Genomic DNA, 21555 nt, shown 5'->3' on the forward strand with positions numbered 1-21555 from the left:
CAAAATTCCTTGATTTTTGTGCCCAACAATGCATATTGAGAAAATCGAATCTTTGGCCCAAAAACTGAAGTCAAACTCAGTCAAATGCCCCTTGGCCAGCGTTGGTCAAACCTGCTCCTGAAGTCTAAATTCAGCCTATAATTTTTTGCCCAGAAAATCATCCTCCTTAACACACATGAGAGAGAGAGAGAGAGAGAGAGGCTGCCCAAGCTGTACGAGCCATTTTGATGAAGAGAGAGAGAAGAATGTGAGTGAATGATGTCCAGATTAGTTGTGAGGTCTCTTCTATTTATACTCTTCGTTGTGGGTGAAGAGACAGATCCATTGGGCTTCTTGAGCCTACATTACATTGAGGCCGACCTAAACAATTTGCACATATGTGGTCATAAATTCAAAATCACACTTTTGCTTGTCCGAATGAGATGATCTTTATATCAATCTTGGACTTCTTGAAATGAGAAATCCAATGCAACCATCATTTCTATCAAATGAGCTGTCCCAAGGTGGAATTTGGCCCTAGTTGTCAATTTTAACACTCCTCAACTAGGGAGAATTCCTCCTGCCAATCCATGTACTCGAACGTACATGGCTCAGATTGAACAATGGTACTCATAGCAGTTAAGTACCCTTGGTACCTGTTTTGCTTCTTGCTTTCACGAAATGCCCCGCTTGGTGCAACATGTCTTTCAGCGTCTTCAAGAGTATATTTGAGCCACAAAAGTCTTTTCCTTGAGGTAGAGGGCTCAACAGGAGGTGGATCAATGCGGGATCCATCGGGCCTTCAAAGTCGGGCATCAGATCATCTGTCAGAGATTCATACTTCTTTCCTGCATCATCATCATTGTCCTTTCTAGGGATAGGAAGATTTTTGACTTTCCCAAGGGCATCTTCATCGAAGGTGACATCATGACTTATTTCCACTTCTCTTTGACCAAGCACATAGATTCTATATGCCTTCGAAGTTTCACTGTAGTCCACACAAGTTGCTTTCTTCCTAAATGCATCTAGCTTGTTTCCTTTCTCTTTCAGCACATGAAAATATATGGGACAACCAAAAATTCTAAAATGAGAAACATGAGGCTTCTTACCGATGGAAAGTTCTTCAGGTGTCTTGAAGTCCAATGCTTGATGCAGGCACCTATTTTGAACATATACAGTGGTGTTGTCAGCTTCTCCCCATAAGAATTTTGGTTTAAGTTGCACTGAAATGGATATGGAAATGGGGTTTCAAACAAATACGGCAAATTTTCAAAAAATATGGATATGATACGACAAGGAAACAATATATATATAAAACTTTCATATTACCATTCATCTTTTAGAATCTAGAATCTATATTTAAAAATACATAATCATCATCATGATATCCACTTAAACAAATCATCATCATCAATTCAACGTAAACACTGTCATCATCATTAGTGATTATCATAACATTCAACATATCATCGAATTTCTGTTTCCAATTTCAATCATCAACATCATAACTTGTAGTATACCTAGGGGGGATAATATGGGGTACAAAGGGAGGTACCCAAGAGAATAATGTAATAATGGGATGGGCCATAGTAATAAATAAGGTGGTTAACCCGTATCATGTAAGGGACCACAAGTAGTTAGTAATAATATAATGGGCCTATGGTATTAGATAGATGGTATTGAGGGAACCATGGTAATGACCCAGGGCATTGTATGTATGAGGCCTATATAGACGCTAGAGACTCCCCACTGAGAGATGTAAAGGAATATTGCATGAACAGGCATATGGCTTGTGGAGTGTTCTCCTTCTTTAAAGAGTGAATGTATGGTGTTGCCCTACTTTAAGGGTTTTGATATCAATAAAGAAACATTTCTATATATTTCTATCTTATTATTTCTGGGTATGTTTGTATCATTTCATATATTTGCAGGGCAGATCTATAACAAGTGGTATCAGAGCACTTTCTTGGGCAAAAGTGGAGATTTTTTTTTTGCAGGAACTTTCTGGTGCGACGAGTTTGCGGATCAAATCTGTACGTTTTGGGGCAAAATATGCAAAATCTAATTGCAAATCTGGATTCTTTGTGAAAAATACCCAAGTTCAAAAAAAAATCGGCCGAATCGGAGTCCGGATGAAGGAGATATCGCTGATCTAAAAATCAGTGGTGTTGTAGAGATTTTTCGGGGCGGCGAATATGCAGATCAGATCTGTATGTTTTGGGGCAAAATCTGAAGAATCTAATTGTCGATCTGGGTTGTTGGTGAAAAAATACTCAGTTTGAAAAAAAAATCGGCCGAATCGAAGTTCGGATTAAGGAGATCTTGCTGATTTAAAATCAGTGCTGTTGCAGACATTTGGGCAGCGAGTTTGCGGCGCAGATTTGTACGTTCTGGTGCAAAATCTACAAAATCTAATTGCAGATCTGGATTATTTGTGAAAAAATACCCAAATTCAAAAAAAAATCAGTCGAATTGGAGTCCGGATGAGGGAGATATCGTTGATTTAAAATCAGCTATTTTTCAGCAAATTTTTGTGACGGTGGGCCAGTGGCAGTGCGAATAGGAAATTCCAGTGCTTAGATCGGGATTTCTACCACATTAGAAGATGCAGAATGGTTGTTTCATTTCCAAAAACAGGTCATAATAGGGATTCTGAGCAATATTGACTAAATTGTGGCCACTTTAAATTTTTGCTAAGTGAGTGATTTTTTTTTTTCGTGCCGTCTAGTAAGATGTTTTTTATAGGAAAAGATGATAGCCCTACTATTGAAAAATTCATAGAGAATCAAAAGATCACATATGGGAAACAATGGGAAATTTTATTATCGCTTAGTTTCCAAGATGAGGCTTACAGATGGTGGAAATCAATTTACAACACGCAGTTGTCTGAACTTTCGGATAAAGAATTTGAAAAACTCCTTTTGGAAAAATGGTCTCAGGCTAGAAAACAAGATAAGGGGAAACATGTGGGGTTATTTCCTACTGGTTTATCCTTCTTATTGCAGGTTCATGGATTGATTCAGAAGGAGAAAATCATTGTGTCTATAAATCCGAGTTGCAAACAAAATCTCATAAATGTCAGCTTGGCAAAAAAATTACAAGTGCCAACAAAACACATTGAAAACACACAGGTTAATGATGAGGATGTGCAAGTTTATAAAGATTTGAAGCTTTCAATGGATAAGTATGTGTTGCATTGTGATTTTTACACGTCAGATATGGATAACATGGATGTTGTTTTAGGATATTCTTGGATGGAATCTGTGGGTACTGTCAATATTAATGTATAGAAGAAATTCCTGAAGCTTTGGTATAAAAAAAAGAAAATTACATTGCAGGATATTCCCATTAAGACCTAAGCAGAGACTATGGAGGCAGAAACGCAAAGCTCTAATGACACTTACACATCAGATGATGAGCCTTTGATGGTTGATAATCAAACACAAACAAAGGTTGAAGCAGAAAAGGTTACAGGTACTGATACATCAGAGGAGGACTCAGTGGTTGAAGTAATAGTGGAAGATAAGAAACAACAACAGGCACCACAACATGTACCAGATACCAATCAGGCTCCATTAGGTGGTGAATGAAAGAAAGATACATCGTTGGTTAACACTTCAGCATATCACCACTCACATCACCCACGCAAGAAAACAACCAACAAGATGGCAACGAATTAGCCACAAGGACAACAACCCCCGCATGACAGATAGAGAGGAGCAAAGACCCACCTATTACACATCAACACAGAGGAGCTGCCAAGGTCAACTTCCATCTCAAGCGAGCGAGGCACCAACGAGATCGAGGGTTCACCTTTCTCTTGGATGGCTAAATGCATGTGCATGGTACCAGTGGACTACTCTTTTGAGTAGATCTTATTATTTGTGTTCTTCTCATGTTTCGGGGACGAAACATGTTAAGGAGGGTGGAATGTAGTATACCTAGGGGGGATAATATGGGATACAAAGGGAGGTACCCAAGGGAATAATGTAATAATGGGATGGGCCATAGTACTAAATAAGGTGGTTAACTCGTATCATGTAAAGGACCACAAGTAGTTAGTAATAATATAATGGACCCATGGTATTAGATAGATGGTATTGAGGGAACCATGGTAATGACCCATGGTATTTTATGTATGAGGCCTATATAGAGGCTAGAGACTCCCCATTGAGAGATGTCAAGGAATATTGTATGAACAAGCATATGGCTTGTGGAGTGTTCTCCTTCCTTAAGGAGTGAATGTATGGTGTTGCCCTACCTTAAGGGTTTTGATATCAGTAAAGAAGCATTTCTATATATTTCTATCTTATTATTTCTGGGTATGTTTGTATCATTTCATATATTTGCAGGTCAGATTTATAACAAGTGGTATCAGAGCTATAACATAACCAAAATTAATAATGTTATATGTACACTACATAATGCAAATTACAAAATGAACTATGACTAACAGTCTACTATCATATGACATAACATGGTATTCAATGTTCATTGTTCAAAAGTTTAAAACATCATCATAAATTATATTTACATATCATAAAATGTCTTCATCCATCTAATTAAGATCCACATCATCATTTGGATCCTCTCCATGAGTGGGAGCATTGTTGCCATGCCCACTTGAAGATTCAATGCTGCAATGTCCACTTGAAGATTCAATTATTGGTGCTTCCTCATCAAACAAAATCATATGAGACATGACATTCAACGTCATATCTAAGTTAGGAAACTCTCGAAATGGATCCAAAACCCTTAAAAATGCTCGAAACGTTTTAGAAATAGGATTTTGCGTTTCCAAAAAAATAGAAACATTTCAGAAATAGGATCCTGTTTTTCCAAAATACTGAAACGTTTTTGTGCCGTTTCCATGTCGTTTTCGTGCCGTATTGTACCCGTTTCCATTTTTGAAACGCCGAACAACGTTTCTGGGGTTTTGGAGGGACGTTTTTGGTAACTTAGATTTCAATAGGCCTTGGTCATGAAGCATAACACAGGTAGCTTTTATGATTGTACGATTCTTCCTTTCAGCAACTCTATTCTGCTCAGGGGTATATGCAGTAGTGGTCTTCCTCTTAATGCCAGCTTTTCTATAATAGTCATTTAATTCATTTGACTCATATTTGGTTCCATTATCGGTCATCAATATTTTGATCTTCTTCCTTGTTTGATTTTTGACCAAGGCTTTGAAAGAGCGAACCATTTGAATACTTCATCCTTCTTTTTTAAGAAATAGATCCATGTATTGTGAGAGAATTCATCCACAAAAATTTCATAGTGCAAATATCCTCCCAAAGATGTTATGGGCAACATCAGCAATATCACTTTAGAAACTTTAGCATTCATTAATGTTATGACAATAGTAAGGAAATGCTAAATCAATAATGCTTATGTTTGCCCAATGCTACAAAAATTTACCCGAGTGCTAAGTAATCTTAGTTATCTGAAAAATGTGATATGTTAGATTTCTTAAGATGTATTCTTTAGTAAATTTTGAGATCTGAAAATATTTGTTATAATAGTAGATTAACCAATAGATCAATAAGCAAATGATATCAACACTAATACCCAAAATGCCCAAAAATAGTAAAAACTTCCCAAACTTGAAAAAATCAATTTTTAAGGCCTTTAGAGGGTATGACTCAGAAAATTTCAGATATGATATGTTTATTACAACATTAAATAAATGACAGATCAACCAACTAGCAATGCTTAAGACAATGACCAAAATGTCCAAAAATGGAAAAAATTCACTGAAAACTGAAAACTTCAAAATTTTGATTTTAATTAAGAATGTGCTTCAGAAATTTCAGATTTGGAATTTTCAGTTATGCTGAAAATTCCAGCCAACAAAAAATAAGATCTAAGCCAAATTCGAGATGCCCAAGAGGCCAAAATTCATGAAAATCAAGATTTGACAATTTTGACCATTTAGTATGTGATTTTAGGGGTTAATTTTTACTAATTCAATTGCTGTAATAAGACAGAGATAAAACTAGGGTTTAGAAGTCAAATCCTAGGCCCAAGGCTTTAAAGATCCCTTGGTCAAAATTTGTTGAAACTTTGGGATCAAGTTTCCAATTGAAAAGTAGACTTTTTGAGGCTCAAAATGTGCAAAACCACCAAGTATTCAGTGCTGAAAAGTCAGTGGAGGGTTTTATGGCAGATTAGGGCAAAAGAGGGCAGGAAAATGCAAAGGCTAGGCTAAGGAAGGCCGAATTTTGGGGATAAGGAGGCTAGAAACATAGATCGAGGGTCAACAAAGCTATAGGAGGCCACAAGAAGGGAACACTGAAGGCGGAGAAGCCTCAAAGGCTTGACGCTGGGGTTTATGAGGTAAATTAGGGCCGAAAAGAGGATGGATTGCCCAAATGGCAGCCGTTTGGGCTAGAGGAGGGCAACTGTGTAGCCTAGGGCCCACTGCTAGGCCTTTTAAGACCCTAAAGCCCCAACGTTGCGCTAGGAAAGGGAGGCTGAGGCCTCTTGAGGCTATGTCTTGCCCCAAAGGGCCTAAAAAGATGACGCAGAGGTTTTGGAGGCTGACATAGGCCAAGGAGGGGAGACGCTGGCCCTGGGAGGCCTGAAAAAGTGAAACCCCTGTCTCAATTTTTTTTTCCTCCTTTGGATTTGAATTTTGCCTAAAAATCTCAGTTAATGGCCCTGAAAAAAATTGTTTATAGACTAGATCTTACCCTTAACGGCCTCGATCTAGCTCTTCTTCCTCCCGATCCATTGATCTAACCTGCAAAAAAAATAAAAATACAACACCCAAACCCCAAATATATACAAAATAAATCTAAAAAACCCCCAACCCAAGTTAGAAAAATAATTTACAATTAAAATTACAAAATTATTTTACAAATTATACAAGGGTTTTTAAATGAATTTTGAGAAAATAATTTTTATAATATTTTTCCTTTGATGAATGGCTAAAAATGCTTCAGAAAATTTATGCTCACTATAGCCTTAGCGAAGATTTAATCCACCATATAAAAACTAAGGATCCAAGCAAAATGATCTTTGCCCATAGTCTGTGAACTTGGAGACCAAAGATTGAGTACCTGCAAACACTATGTATTATGTGAAAATAATCACATAAAGCACAACATAGGAAGCCCGTAGTCAATACATACCACAGATCAATGAACAAGAATACCTTGAGTTGCAACCCAAAATCTTTTATTATAGCAGAAAAAATAGTTCCAACGGGACAATAGTTTACAAAAATGCTTCAGCAGAAATATTCCAGTCATAGATCAAGATGCCAGAGACTCAAATGACTCTAATTTATAGACAAATCCTCCAAATGGAAAATAACGACTAGTTTCTTTGATCCTTATTAAAATAATCTTGGTTGTTGATAAACACTTAAAGATTTTTTAATCTTAGCCTTTGATTCTTTTATTTTTGAGGAATTTTCGAATTTATCATTTATTTCTATTTTAATTAACTCAAATTAATTATTTTGAACTAATTTCCTAAAAAAATTGACGTTGCCTTAACCACCAAGATCCAAGGGTTCAATTTTTTTTGAAATATATAATATTCCCTTGGTGGAGAACCTTTAAAAATTGATTATTTTAAGACCCACGAATTTTTCCATTTGGAGAATTTATTCTCCTAAGACAATTTAAATTTGACTCTAATTAATTAATTTTCAGGGTTAGGATTTAATTTTATTTTGCTAGAAAAATTAATTAATTTACACATAAGGGGATTTAATATTTTTCCGACCCTCTAATACATAAGATTTTACATTTACAAGACTAGAAGAGGGAATACACATTTGGCTTAGACCCTCAAGACACACAACCCATTTGCGACACAAGATGATCTAGTAAACCAAGTGATTTGTAATAAAATAATTAAGTCAACTAGCTTAAATTATTCCCAAATCACTTTTACATTAGACTCGATAATAAATATCACCCTAGCTTTGGGGTTTAAGTTGGAGGGAAAAAACTCTTCTGATTAACTGTGTTTAGAAACACAGGTAATCAGAGATGTTAAAAAACCTCTCAGGATGAAATTTGTCATAGAAATTATAGGCTTACCTAGGTTGTTACATAGACTTGAGGTTTCACTAAGATCATTTAAATTACATAACTTGTTGAATGGGATAACCATGACACATGGATTGCTGATATGTGATCCGATTGTGTTGAAAAAATTGGTACTTTCGCTTCCCTGGATCTTTGACAATTCGAGTCTAACATGTGCATAAGGTGATTTGTGACTGAGAGTCGATAGTTTGTTGAGTCTAATTGAGGGTAGAGTGCAAAACCAATGGAGCAGTGAAGTGTGCAGTGTAGAGAGGGGCTACAAAGTAGAGAGGAAGGAGCTACTTGTAACAAAGATTGGGTTTCTTATATTTTTATATAATTGGTATAAGTCTTTGTTTCTCAGTTTGAAAATTGTATGAAAAGTAGGACAGTTGGCTGAAGCAAGTGGGGGCCTGCATTTTTAAGAGGTTGGTGTGAAAATTCCTTAAACGTGGGAATTCCTGTTGCAACACTAATGATATATCTTCTACTTGTTAGATTCACATGAATAAATTATTTGCAGTTTCCTACGACAAACATTGAAATACATACATTGCAGCCTACACCAATTAAATTATATTCCGAAACAAGAGCAAAACAATAGACAAAGATACAACACAAGCGATAGTTATTTTTGGACAAATGTCCCCGGAAAAACCCAATGCGGGAAAACCAATGCAACAACTCTGAGGGTTTTATATTATTAACCAGTAGTTTTCTAAATACAACTCTGGATGCCCTCTCGACAATCCAGTTACAGAGAAATACAATTGGCAGAAGAAATTTATGAGATTGCCTCACTCTACTCGCAAGTCTTGGCTAATCCGACAGCGAAATAAATGTGTCCCCTGGCTATTTTTGCGCTACCTCTACGTGGGCCTTGCATCAGCGTCTAAGGCTCTGTGTCTGCTCAACTGGCAGTCGATTTGGCTTTTGGAGTAGTTTCTAGCCCTCCTGACTCAGAAATGTCAGCTCACTTAGCAAATTCAGACTTCTGCTTGGAGGAATGCGTTGCTTCTACGTGTGCGCTGCTTCTGTGTGACTCCTTCTGGCTCAGCGTCAACCTCTGTGTGAGCCCTTCTGGCTCAGTGTCAACCCCTCCTGGGTCCCGAGCTGCCTCCTTTTGGTGTCTCTCTGCCTCTCTGCTGCGTATCCTAGACTTTGGAGAAGATACTCCAACCCAACTATCTCTGCCCCTCACTGCACAAGGTCACTATCGATATTCTGTTGCCAGTTGCTCTGCTTCAAAAAATCGAACTTCTAAACTCACTCTGTGAGTCTTTCCAAATGACCCTTAAGCCTCCTTAAATAATCTTCTTGTTGACATTCAACAACCCATATTAGAAGCTAATCAATGACTAAGATCATTTCTGCTTGATCCTCGTCTTCTTTTAGAAGTTACACCTATAGTTTATATTAATACCCTTTAATTATTTTATTTTCCTAAATTTAGACTTCGAGTCCCATTCAAAATAATTAATTATTTTAATAAAATTGTTTCTTGGTGGAATTTCCCAAAACGATTTTTGGGTTCTTTGTAATACATGCGCCTAAGCCTCTCTGCAAAATTTGAGACATAGAGCACATCTGATGCTACCAGAAATCAACAGTTGATGCCTCTTGGCAAGTTGTGGCTTGCTAGTTTTAAGGGGGTTGGGGACTCTTGTGAGTTGGTGCCTCTTGGCAAGTTGTGGCTTGCTAGTTTTAAGGGGGTTGAGGACTCTTGTGAGTTGGTGCTCACAAACGATAATAACAAATAGCTTGGTTGTTTTTCCCATTTGGTTTTCCACATTAAATCTTTGTGTCTGTGTGTATGCTGCTTATGCTGATGATGTATGTTCATGAGAATGATTTACCTTGCTGCTTATGCATTTGATTATAACTGCTCATATTGGTGATTGCCAAGTTAAGATTATATCCATTACTGATTCACCCCCCTAGTAATTCCTTATTCCAACAATAGTAAGAGCTAATAACACATGAATATTAAGAAATGTATTGTGGGTATCTTCGATACCTTAATAATCATTATAAACAATATAATATCATACTGTAAGCTCATAATTGCTGGAATCTCTTTATGCTTTATATAAACAAGGCAAAGCCTCTCATATATATAGGTATGGGTATTTATCCCAATATCCCAATGTGTGGGATCAAATCTCATAGTCGTTCACATAGATTGGCCTACTGCACCCACATAGTGGGGTTAGATGTGCTTGCAGTGGACTTAGCCAACTCTAGAGTTCCAATTCAACTTATGGTCTCTAATAAGTTTAGTTTACAAGAAAACAACAAGGATCCAACACAAGGAAGAGCCTTTTTTTAGGAGGGTTATCCTTTCAGGTTTTGTTGATCTCGAGGTTTTAGATAATTTCTTTTACTTAATTTTAGCAGTTGATTTGAGCTTATATCGCTAGGTTCATCATTGTTTTTTTGTGACTACAGAACTATGTTTGCAAATCATCTGTTTACTCAATTTTAATAACTCATCCAGGGCTTTTAAGATAGTGGCATCACCTTTTTTTGGTGACTGTGGAACTAGGGTTTCAAATAATCTTTTTCCCCAAATTTAGCGACCCATCCAAAGACTTTTGGCTTGTGGCCTTTCCTAAGGGTTATAGAATTAGGGCTTTTGCATCATCTACTTTTTAAGGTTTACTAGTTTTTTCCTAAATGCTTTATCCCAAGGTTGCAGGGGAGCGCCTCCTCCCTCACGATCCCACTCCCAACAAAAAAATTTCGCTCCCTAGTTTTTTCGAGGAGTGAAGTCGGGAGCGTCGCTCCCATTGCTCCTGGAGCGACTTTTCCAATGGGGGAGTGGTCGGGGAGTGATTGCTCTGCCATTGGGAAAATCGCTTCCTGCCGGTGGAAAGGAAAGGCCGCACGGTCGAGAGGGAGGGCGACAACGACTTAGAGAGAGGGGGAAAGAGAGGGAAAAGGGGAGATGAGAGAGGGAAGGGGAGGGGGGAAATAAATAGATCCTCTCCCCTCCCAGTATTCACTTCATCCCATTGAGAGAGTTTGGAGAGAGTTTGAAGCAAGGAGAGGAGCTTGGCGAGAGAGGAGCTTGGAGGAGTTTGAGGAGCTTGCAGGGGGAGATTGGAGCTTGGGATTGGAGGCCAAAGAGGTAGGATCTAGCATTTTTTTTTATGTCCTTTGCTAAATAAATAAACAAAATTCTCTATTTCCCATTCCCATTCCTCCATTTTTTTTGCACATTCAAAACTTCAAATTTCAAACATCATGGTTATATGGCTTGGCATTTTCTTCTTCTTGGTTGCTTTTTTGGTCATTATGGTGTTGGAGAGTAGAAAAAGGAGGGTTGAACATGAAGAAGTGTGTTATAGTGGATTTGATGAAAACTCGGGAGAGGAGTACCTTGGTGAGGAGGAGAGTGAACATGATTCAACCCAAAAAACTAAACAAGATCAAACCTCGTTGTGGAAATATGTTACTAGCCTTGAAGCAGGGAAAGGGGGTGGAACCACTAAATTTAACTGCCCCCATTGCAACAATAATTACACAGGTTCATACACCTGTGCCAGAAGGCACCTCTATGGGAAAAGGCCATGGGATGACGATAAACAAATAGGAATCAAAACTTGTGCAAGTGTGTCAGTAGCAGATAGAGCCAAATACATAAGGGAAGAGGAGGGAGCCCAATACAAATCTAAAAAATCAAAGGGTTTCTTTGAACCAAGCTCACAATCACATGTACAAAGAAGTCCTTCAACATCCTCCCATGGTAGTGGATATGGAGGCACCAGGTCACCAAACATCTCTTTAAGATGTAGAACCATATCAAATTTCCTTGATGAAGGGTGTAGGAATGATGTGGATTCAAAAGTTTACCGGTTTCTCTATGCATGTGGGATACCATTCAATGTTCTTCGCTCACCTTATTGGCATGAAATGGTTTTTGCCATAAATGATGCCCCTAAAGGATACAAGAGCCCTGGGTATGAAAAGGCTAGAACCGTTGGACTTGATCATGAAAAAGCAAAAATATCACATTCTTTGAGTAGAATGACAAATTCTTGGATTGAGCATGGGGTGTCCATTGTATCTGATGGATGGACAAATGTAAAAGGAAAGCCATTGATAAGTGTTCTTGTTGTGTCTATTAGTGGTGCCACCTTTCTTTCAACATGTGATTACTCAGACAAGTTCAAGACCGACATCAACATCGCAAAACCATTACTTGAAACAATTGAACATATTGGGCCATACAATGTCATCCAAGTCACCATTGATAATGCTGCTAATTGTAAGGCAGCGAGAGCAATTATTGAGGATAAATACCCCAACATATTTTGGTCTGGTGTTTGCTTCGCACAATGAACCTTTTGATGCATGATATTATTAAGAACAAAAACCAACAATACAAATGGATTGGTGATTTCTACAAGAGAGGCAAACAAATGATAAAATTTATTACAAATCATAGCAATATCCGTGGGATTTTCCGCAGTCACTCAAGATTGGAGCTGTTGAAGATTGAGACGACTAGATTTGCTAGCTATTACCTCACCTTCAGGTACCTTTTGAAGGTAAGAGAGTCATTAGCTAGCATGGTATCAAGTCCACACTGGCAGGTATTAAAGGAAAGGGCTACAAATGTAGCTGACAAGTAAGGTTTTGAACAAGTGGAGGAGGCCGTTCTTGATGGTTAGTTTTGGGCACATGTGAGGTAAGTATTGGAATTTACCAAGCCCATTTATCACATGATTCGTTTGCAGATACAGATAAACCAGTGATTGGGGGGGTGTATGAGCAAATGGATACCATGTTGGGGCAAATAAAAGATATTGTTCAGAAAGACGATCCCGACTTGTATACACTGATTCACAATTGTGTGTGTACATGGTGGAATAAACTTAATGTTCCACTACATGAATTGGCGTATATCCTTATGCCAAAATACTACTCTCCATCTTGGTTGGGTCAACTTGCACCTGGGGGTGGCGCTAGGGTCAAATCCTGTACAGATCCAGAGTTATCTATAGGATATATGGAAGCATTAGACAAGTTGGTACTTGACAGGGAGGAGTGTGCTAATCCACGTCTTGAATTAGGTAGATACTTCAGTTGCACTGGTTTGTTTGGTTCTTTGCATGCAATGGATGATAGAGATAGATTTGATGCTCTCAAATGGTGTGAAGCATATGGCGGCATTGGGAATTTTGCCAAAATTGGAAAAAGAAGTTCTCTCACAGGTTGTAAATACTTCTTCTGCAGAGAGGTGTTGGAGCACTCCATACATAATGTGAGAAGAAACAGACTCAATGAAAATCGAGCAGAAAGCTTGGTTTATGTGCACTACAACTTGAGGTTGTTGAGTCATTGCTGTGATTGGGCTTATGAGGATTCAACGTACAAAATTTGGGATAACCACCCAGAGGACGATAATTTGGAGGATGGCACTATACATCTTGAAGAACTGGAAGCAAAACTTATGAGAGATGATGATGAAGCAACAACCATGCCACCTCCACCATCCATCGAGTTCCAAGTCTTGTTCCTTTGTTGTCGCCGCCACCATGTACATCCACACATGGAGGGAATTTGCCTTCTGGTTCTAGTCGTGGGACTGTGTAGGAGGAGACTCTTAGAAGACCACCACGACCTGCTTAGAAATTAGACATTATTCATGGTGACAAGAGGAAGTTGTAGATGATAGATTTACTTGTCTTTTCTAGTAGTTTTTATAACTGTTGACTCTTTCATATTTATTATGATATTTTTTGTAAACAATATATGACAATTTAAGTTTGAAGTTTGAAGTTGGCAATTATAACTCATTGGTAATGAATTATGAATATGATGCTTTATGAAAGTTGAAAGTTGTTTCATTTCATTCCATTTCATGTTAGATATTATTTGTTGTAATGGTTACACTTAGCTTACAAGTACAACTTTGGTGATCAATGATGATAAATGTTATATATTGAATTTTGAAAGCTTGAAACTTTAAGATTGATGAATCATGAGACTCAATATGTTGAAGGTTACTATGTTACTAACTTGTGGATGTGGTTGATGAGGATTATAACTTCTAGATGATTGAGGTTATATGGTTCAATCTATGTTTTTTATATCTAATTCATCATTCTACATGCTTTTGTTGACATATATGCATCAAAATATAAAAAATAAAAAAATATATATATTATATAAAAAATGCTCCTAGAATCGCTCCCAAACCAGGAGCTTCTGAAAATGTCGCTCTCGCTCCCGCTCCCCATTAACCTTGCTTTATCCCTCTTGCAAGGCTACACTTCTTTATCCCTCTCTCAAGGCTACACTTCAAAAACAAATTCAATGATTTTTGGGTAATGACATCACTTAAGGTTTCTCTGCGGCTACAAAACCAGGGTCTTTGGATCATCTTTTTTCCTTTTCTTAGGGTTTCATAGAGTTTTTCGTAGGAATCAAACACTTCAATTCCAATGCATTGCTAATTTCTATTCAGGTGAAACCTTTGAAGAATATATGGAGGCTTCATCGTTGTTGTTGAACCTATAGACTCTTAGTTCTTGTTTGCTCAATTAAATGTGGCTTCTGTAGTGCAATGGTTATGGATGCACATGGAGAAACCCCTTCATGTTGATACTAAAGATATGATTCCTTGAGTTTTGCATTGTAGAGTTCTTGGGTCAAGTGCATGGGTTCGTATTTTAGTATATTTTCTAGAGGATCCTTTTACCTACAAGGTAATTGAGAGCAGATATACTATCATCGGAGTTACTATTCGTGGTTTGCTATGAACTTCTTAATTATTCTTTTTAATTTTTAATTTTTCACATAATCTCTTTTCTATATGGCTCCTACTCAACATTAATAGTGGATGTGAATCTTATCATGCAATCTCTTTTCCTTGTGGTTCCCTATTTAAATATAGTGTTAAGGGGGTTTAATTTGTAATCTCTTCTCTATAGTATTTGTTGAACTTTAAGGCAGGATGTGAATCTTGTTATGAATCTCTTCCTTGCGGTCTCATGCTATTGGAGGAGGGGGGGGGGATCTTGAAAAAGGGGGTATCACGATTGGCTTATAATGAGTTGCATATTTATAAATCTACTCTAACTTGTATTTTAGCCATGACCAAAGTATATTGTGTTTTTTAAAATTGGGTATTTATAAACCCACTCACATTTGTATTTTGGCCATGGTTGACCCTATATTGAGTTGGGTATTGATACAGCCACTCTCATTTGTGGTCATGGCCAATTTGATATTGAGTTGGGTATTTATGCGCCTACTTTCTTTTATATGCATGTCAATCAAGTTAGGTGGGGAGGGTTGTTGAAAATGGTGTAAGATTTAGTTTCAGTTAAGGTTGACCTTCTTATCATATGTAGATTTGTTTAAGATTGTCCTACTGAAAGTGGGCCCAAAACCTCATTGGGGAAAGCATGCTATTCTTGAGTTATGTATACATAGACAACTCTCATTTTAAATTTCACATATGTTGTGATCACTCTTTTATTCTTTATCAAGGTGATTTAGCATATGGGTGCCCTACAGTATAGTGCTCTCTTTTTTCTTGGATAGTGCGCTATTGTGGATGGTTATGCTTCGCTCTTAAGTCCACTAGTGCTGTTTTATCCTTTATCTTATTGCAGATTTTGAGTTTGCTGGCTAGTTCGATTGAAACCTCAAACCTCTCTTTTGTGAATCCAAACTTATAGTCTTGCTATTTTGGTTATACCTAATCATGTTCACTTGTTGCATCTTTGCAACCCTTGCATATTCTCTAGAGGAAATATATCTTGGTAATTTCGGTTATGATGAAGCATGTTCACTTGATGCATCTTTGCAACAGTTGCATATTCTCTAGAGAAAATGTATATGGTGCCTAACTTTTAAGGTTTTATTTGTTTTATTTGTAGTTATGTACTTCCATTTTCAAGGTTCACCCTAGAGATCCAGATGCAAAGCATGGAGGAGTGGACGACATGACTAAGCTGGCTTATTTAAATGAACCGGGAGTTTTATACAACCTTGCAAGAAGATATGAGCTTAATGATATATATGTGAGTAATATACATTCAGGTGTATCATTACATTGATTACTGCTGACAGATTTAATGATCCTTCCGAATGTTTTCTTGTTTTTCAAATAGTGATGGCTCAAGTTAAAGAGTATGCTCCCTAAGCAATGAGTTTAAATCTATATTGTTAGATACAGCGGGCAGTCAGTAATTTTATTTCATATTATGTTTTTGAATGATGGTGCAGTGCTTTTCCTAGTTGGTACTTATCTTTGACCCAATTTTGACAGACATATACAGGTAATATTTTGATTGCTGTAAATCCTTTTACAAACCTTCCCCATCTATATAACACTCACATGATGGAGCAGTATAGAGGAGCTCCATTTGGGCAGTTAAGTCCTCATGTTTTTGCAGTTGCTGATGCTTCTTATAGGTAAGTATTAGCTACTATCTCTGTATGATGAGCTTTAACAAATATGAGTTCTCATATTCACTGGTGGAGTGCTGATATTCCAACATCTGCATGTTTGTTCTTCGTTGCCATCTATTTCGGTTTGATAATCATCATCCAGGGCAATGATAAATGAAGGGCACAGTCAGTCAATACTGGTGAGTGGAGAGAGTGGAGCAGGAAAAACAGAGACGACGAAACTAATAATGCAGTATTTAGCTTATATGGGTGGCCGAGCTGCTGTAGATAATAGAACAGTGGAGCAACAAGTTCTTGAAGTAAGATTCTGTCAGCTCTCAGTGTGTTTTCTAATTTTTTTTGAAGAATCTTCTATGCATTTATAATAAGCGGAATATAATTTGTTTGGAAATAACCTTCATTCATTGTTGAACAACGTTGCTTGCACAATAAATATTCTTGATACTAATTTTACCTTGTCTTGCTTTTTCTTGTTTGCAGTCAAATCCGCTCCTAGAGGCATTTGGCAATGCAAAAACAGTTCGAAATAATAATTCAAGGTAAGACTTAAAAGGTTAATTACTACAAATAAATTTTGCAGGAAGCAGAACTCTCTGTTTATTTTGTGGGAGGTAAAGTGTTCTTGAGGACATCTGATACAGCTATTCTGTAATTTAATACAGTTATATTAATGTCTAATAATTTGTTGGTTGATCTTCTAAGCTGTAAATCTTGTCTCAGCTACCCTTTCCAACAAGAAAAAGCAAGACAAGGTGTCTCACATACCCTTTCCAAATTCTTCTTCTATTAGATTGTTATCAAATTTTTAGCAGAGAGATACATCATCCAAGTATATCAACAATTTTGTCAAGGGTCAAATCCTTGACCAATCAAATCAACTATATCCAATCAAACAAGAGCAATATAGTCAAATCTGGTCAAAAGTCAAATCTGCAATTTCTGGTCAAAGTCAACAGTGGTCAACTCTGCAATTTATGGTCAAAGTCAACAGAAGTCAACTCTTCCCTAACCAGTCAACAGTCAATGGTAAAAGTGCTCCAAAAGGTTTGGTCAAACAGTGAAAGAATGTGACCTATTCTGCTTGGTCAAACCTGGTAAAAAAGCACTTGAATTTTGCCCACAAATTCGGTCAAAGTCAAAGTTTGACCTACAAAAACTCTAGCCCAGAAACTGCAGTCAATGCTGGTCAAAGTGCACAGAAAATCTCGGTCAAAGAGCCAATGGACTTGGCCTTCGAAAACAGATCCAAGAACAGGTCAAATGACTTCAAAACTCCTCAAGTCAATGCAAGTCAAACCATCCCAAATCATAAGTCAATACTGGTCAACAAAAAATACTCACTCTCTTTTGCACATGTGAGTTCGGATCCTGCAATTTCAGACTTGTACGAACCAATCAAGAGAAGAAATGATTGTGTGATGATGCCTCCAAGTGATGTGACCTTTAGTGTATTTATATGTGGTTGATGAGGTTGAATTTCCTTGCCCAGGCCGACTTGTATTTTTTGTGTCGTTGGGGTTCCACATTAAAAATAATATTTTTCCTTGTGCAAATTAAATTCGTCCAAGGGCTAGTAGAGTCTCCAAAGGGTGAGAAGGGATTCCCAAAGGAGGGAATTGCTCCCCGAGCTGCCAAATCTAAACAAATGGTGCTTACATGGAAATGTTTAGATGTCAATAGGTCTTCTTTTCTTGCAGAAGAAAATCTGTTATGGATATTCACAAATTTGGGCAATTATTGACACTTCATTTTTGCTTGTACAGTCGGTTCGGGAAATTTGTTGAAATTCAGTTCGACAAAAATGGTAGAATATCTGGAGCTGCAATCAGGACTTATCTTTTAGAGAGGTCTCGAGTGGTGCAGATAACAGAACCCGAGAGAAATTACCACTGTTTTTATCAACTATGTTCTTCAACAGAGGTACATTTACCGTCTAGCCCGGTTTCTGGATTTAATCATATAAAACATGACATGTGGAAGGCATCGTTGTTCTTATTTTGATGTTGTTCTGGACATTTCTTTCCGAAATTAACACCAGGATGTGGAGAAGTACAAGCTTGGTGATCCTAGGAGACTGCACTATCTGAATCAGAGCAATACGTATGAGTTATCTGGTGTGAGTAATGCTCAGGAATATGTTAATACTCGACGGGCCATGGATATAGTAGGCATAAATCTTGAGGAACAGGTATGCGATGTTTCTAGACAATGTTCAAATATAATGATTTACTTGTGATCCTCATTTAAGAGGATTTTATTTAGGAGAAAACTCCACTGTTCTTATGACATTTTAATTTACAATACTGGAATAGGAATCTATTTTTCGGATACTGGCTGGCATACTGCATTTAGGGAATATTGAATTCACTTCCGGCAGAGAGCATGATTCCTCAATCCTGAAGGACCAGGAATCTAATTTTCACCTTCAAACTGCAGCAGAATTATTCATGTAAGCTTGGCTGTTGATCAATAATGAGAATCAGGCATTGGTCTTTGTAAGATAAGATAAGCCAAGATAATTTTATAATTTTATTAACTGACGGATGGTTTTCTTGTTCTGTTCTCTGTGAAAGCACAAATGGAGGGAATAGGGTTTTCTTGTCCTCTTATCTGTGAAAGCACAACAGAGGGAACACTTTTGTCCATTATGTTGCACTTGTTTTCTTGAATGATTTGAGCTAGCTTTTCTTGTACTGAATTTCATCGGTTATTGCACCTATCCTATGAAATGAATATTTTACTTATTTACTAGATTCATCCTATTTTTTGGGAGTTGACTCTAAATGATTAAAGAATAGAATGCTTTTGAAGCCTCTTGATTCTATATCTTGAAACTGTCAAAGGCAGCAAATGTTGAAGAGCATCCAGCTGGCAGTGTAGATCCCGAGGGGTAGAGGCCAAAGAACAACATCGTCAACAAAGATGAGATGATAGAAGATAAATCATTTATCTTCTATAAACAAAGATAGGATAAGATAAATAACATGCCTATTTTATCTTTCTTTGAACCCTTTCCAGAATAAATCCCATTTGTTGAAATATGTACGGTTAATTGCTTTGAATAGGTGTTGTTCTTTTGGTATGCAACTGTATACGTGGAAACACGTATATTCCTTGTAGTAAACATTAATTCATTTGTGGAAAAATATTGAACGTAGGAAGAACAAGGAGTTGAAATCCATATTCGTTAAGTAATTATATGATTGATAATGAATGAATGGTATGATGACACAACATTTCACTCATGAAGGTGAAATGTTCTGTCCTTTAGATTGATAATTTTTTTTTTTTTTGGTAAGTTCGGCTGGTGAGACATGTCCCGGGGGATTGAACTTCCGATCACTTGGATACACATAGGCTTGCCAACATGCTTTTTGCCAGTTCTGCTACCACCCGCAGACTGATCGATTAATTATTATTATTAATTAATGCTGATATATATTATATTCATTAAGTTGCCTCTTCCTTCAAAGATGTATTGGCTTAATAGCATAACCAAGAAAATAATACATCTTTGTTCTACTTCTTGCTTGTAATGTTTTTTGTAAATTTTTCTTCTTAGGTGACTGCTGTCTTAATGTGCTCCCCTTGAATAACTCAAAACAGAATTCATTTAACAGCAGAAGATTAAATTTTTGAACATGTAAAAATGTCTTAATGTTCTCTCCTTGAATAACTCAAAAAATAATTCATTTAACAGCGGAAATTGAAAATTTTGAACATGTATCAATGACAACATAGCTGAAGGATGAACAATGGAAGAAATAAAACACAAAGACAGGGATTTCTTCTTCTAATAATCTTTTCATTCATTTGATCAAAGCTTACAAGGTGACCTCTGCAGCCTGCATGACCAGCAGCTGTCTGGTCATTAAATCTCCTAGATCTGAAGTGTACAGCCTGTGTAAAAAAGAAAAAACTGCATTGGTATAGCCTGATATTTTCCTACCTGTTCTGAATTGTAGATTGCTATTCTCTCTTTCTCAACACTGAAGCACACTCGAGCAATCATAGAAGATAAAGTACACACTACAAATATCAAGGTGTATGACCTGTGTATGGAAAATCCTGCTACAATAATATCTGGACTGTTGTACTTGCTATTCATTTCAGCAATCTTCCCTTCTCCTGCTTGCTTTTGCTCTCTTGTCATGTATGAGATTGGCCTCACCTATCTTATTCGATTTATGCTTTAGAGAAGATTAGTAGTCTCATTCCTAGCAACTAATCTCATCAATCCTAACTGCTACCTATCTCAATTATGAGATGTATCGTGAAGATTAAATCCTAAACTAAATCATTGGTTTTTTAGAACTTACATAACATTTCGTTTAGATTCCTAAGACTAGTTGATTTCAAAATGTTAGAATTTCACTTTTCTTTGATTGCTTGCTAGTGTGTTCATGACTTGCGGGACTAGCCTGTGGTCTAAGAGAGCCCGAACTAGGGGCATCTAAGATGTCAAAATCATTCGGGTAATTGCACATAGCTTGGGCCATACCAACCTTCAACATGGCTGGATTCTAGGAGTCTCCTCCTAGCTACTGCATAGTTTTGAACCTGGGTTGTGTTATAATCATAAAAATGCAAAAAATAATAAAAATAATAATATAATTAGTTTAATGAAAAGTCAAAGGGCATGTTACCCACCCAAGTGGGTAACTTCTATGAGACAATTTTTCTCCTATTTGTTCAGCTTGCCAGCCAGTTGCCCTATGATGATGCACAGATAGCTAGCCTCAAGGGCCTATTACTTTTCCAGTGTTCTATGCTTAGCACAATCACTTAAAACAATTCTTCTTCAATTAGCCATCACTTTATCCGATAAATTCAATTTTCCAATGACAATAAGCAATTATAGATAGAACAATAATCCAAATGCAGTAGAAGACAACCAATAACAAGAGCAAGAGAGACACAAGATTTGGTCAAAGACCAGGGAATAACCCATAACGAGGAAAACCTTTTCAAAATTCTTCTTCTATTAGATTGTCATCAAATGTTCAATAGAGAGCTACAATGTTCTAATTCATCAACAATAAGTCAATGTCAAACTTTTGACTATCCAATATCCAATTCAATGATGAGCTCAAAAATCAAATTT

The 21555-nt window shown here is 37.1% G+C and overlaps 1 protein-coding gene across 1 annotated transcript in view; it reads left to right on the forward strand.

Annotated features, from left to right (window-relative positions):
• Nucleotides 1–21555, forward strand: part of LOC149255985 (myosin-15-like) — a 373652-nt gene that overhangs the window by 23362 nt on the left and 328735 nt on the right. Inside the window, exons 3-9 of the mRNA XM_089460621.1 lie at nt 15917–16060; nt 16309–16454; nt 16594–16750; nt 16932–16990; nt 18215–18371; nt 18490–18639; nt 18764–18900. Coding sequence (XP_089316747.1) covers nt 15917–16060; nt 16309–16454; nt 16594–16750; nt 16932–16990; nt 18215–18371; nt 18490–18639; nt 18764–18900 — 950 coding nt within the window. The remainder of the gene's footprint in view (nt 1–15916; nt 16061–16308; nt 16455–16593; nt 16751–16931; nt 16991–18214; nt 18372–18489; nt 18640–18763; nt 18901–21555) is intronic.

The sequence above is a fragment of the Pinus tabuliformis genome, chromosome 7, assembly GCF_031772625.1.
Source record: "Pinus tabuliformis cultivar Carrire ecotype Pingquan chromosome 7, CPIR1, whole genome shotgun sequence".
In the NCBI taxonomy this organism is placed as follows: domain Eukaryota; kingdom Viridiplantae; phylum Streptophyta; class Pinopsida; order Pinales; family Pinaceae; genus Pinus; species Pinus tabuliformis.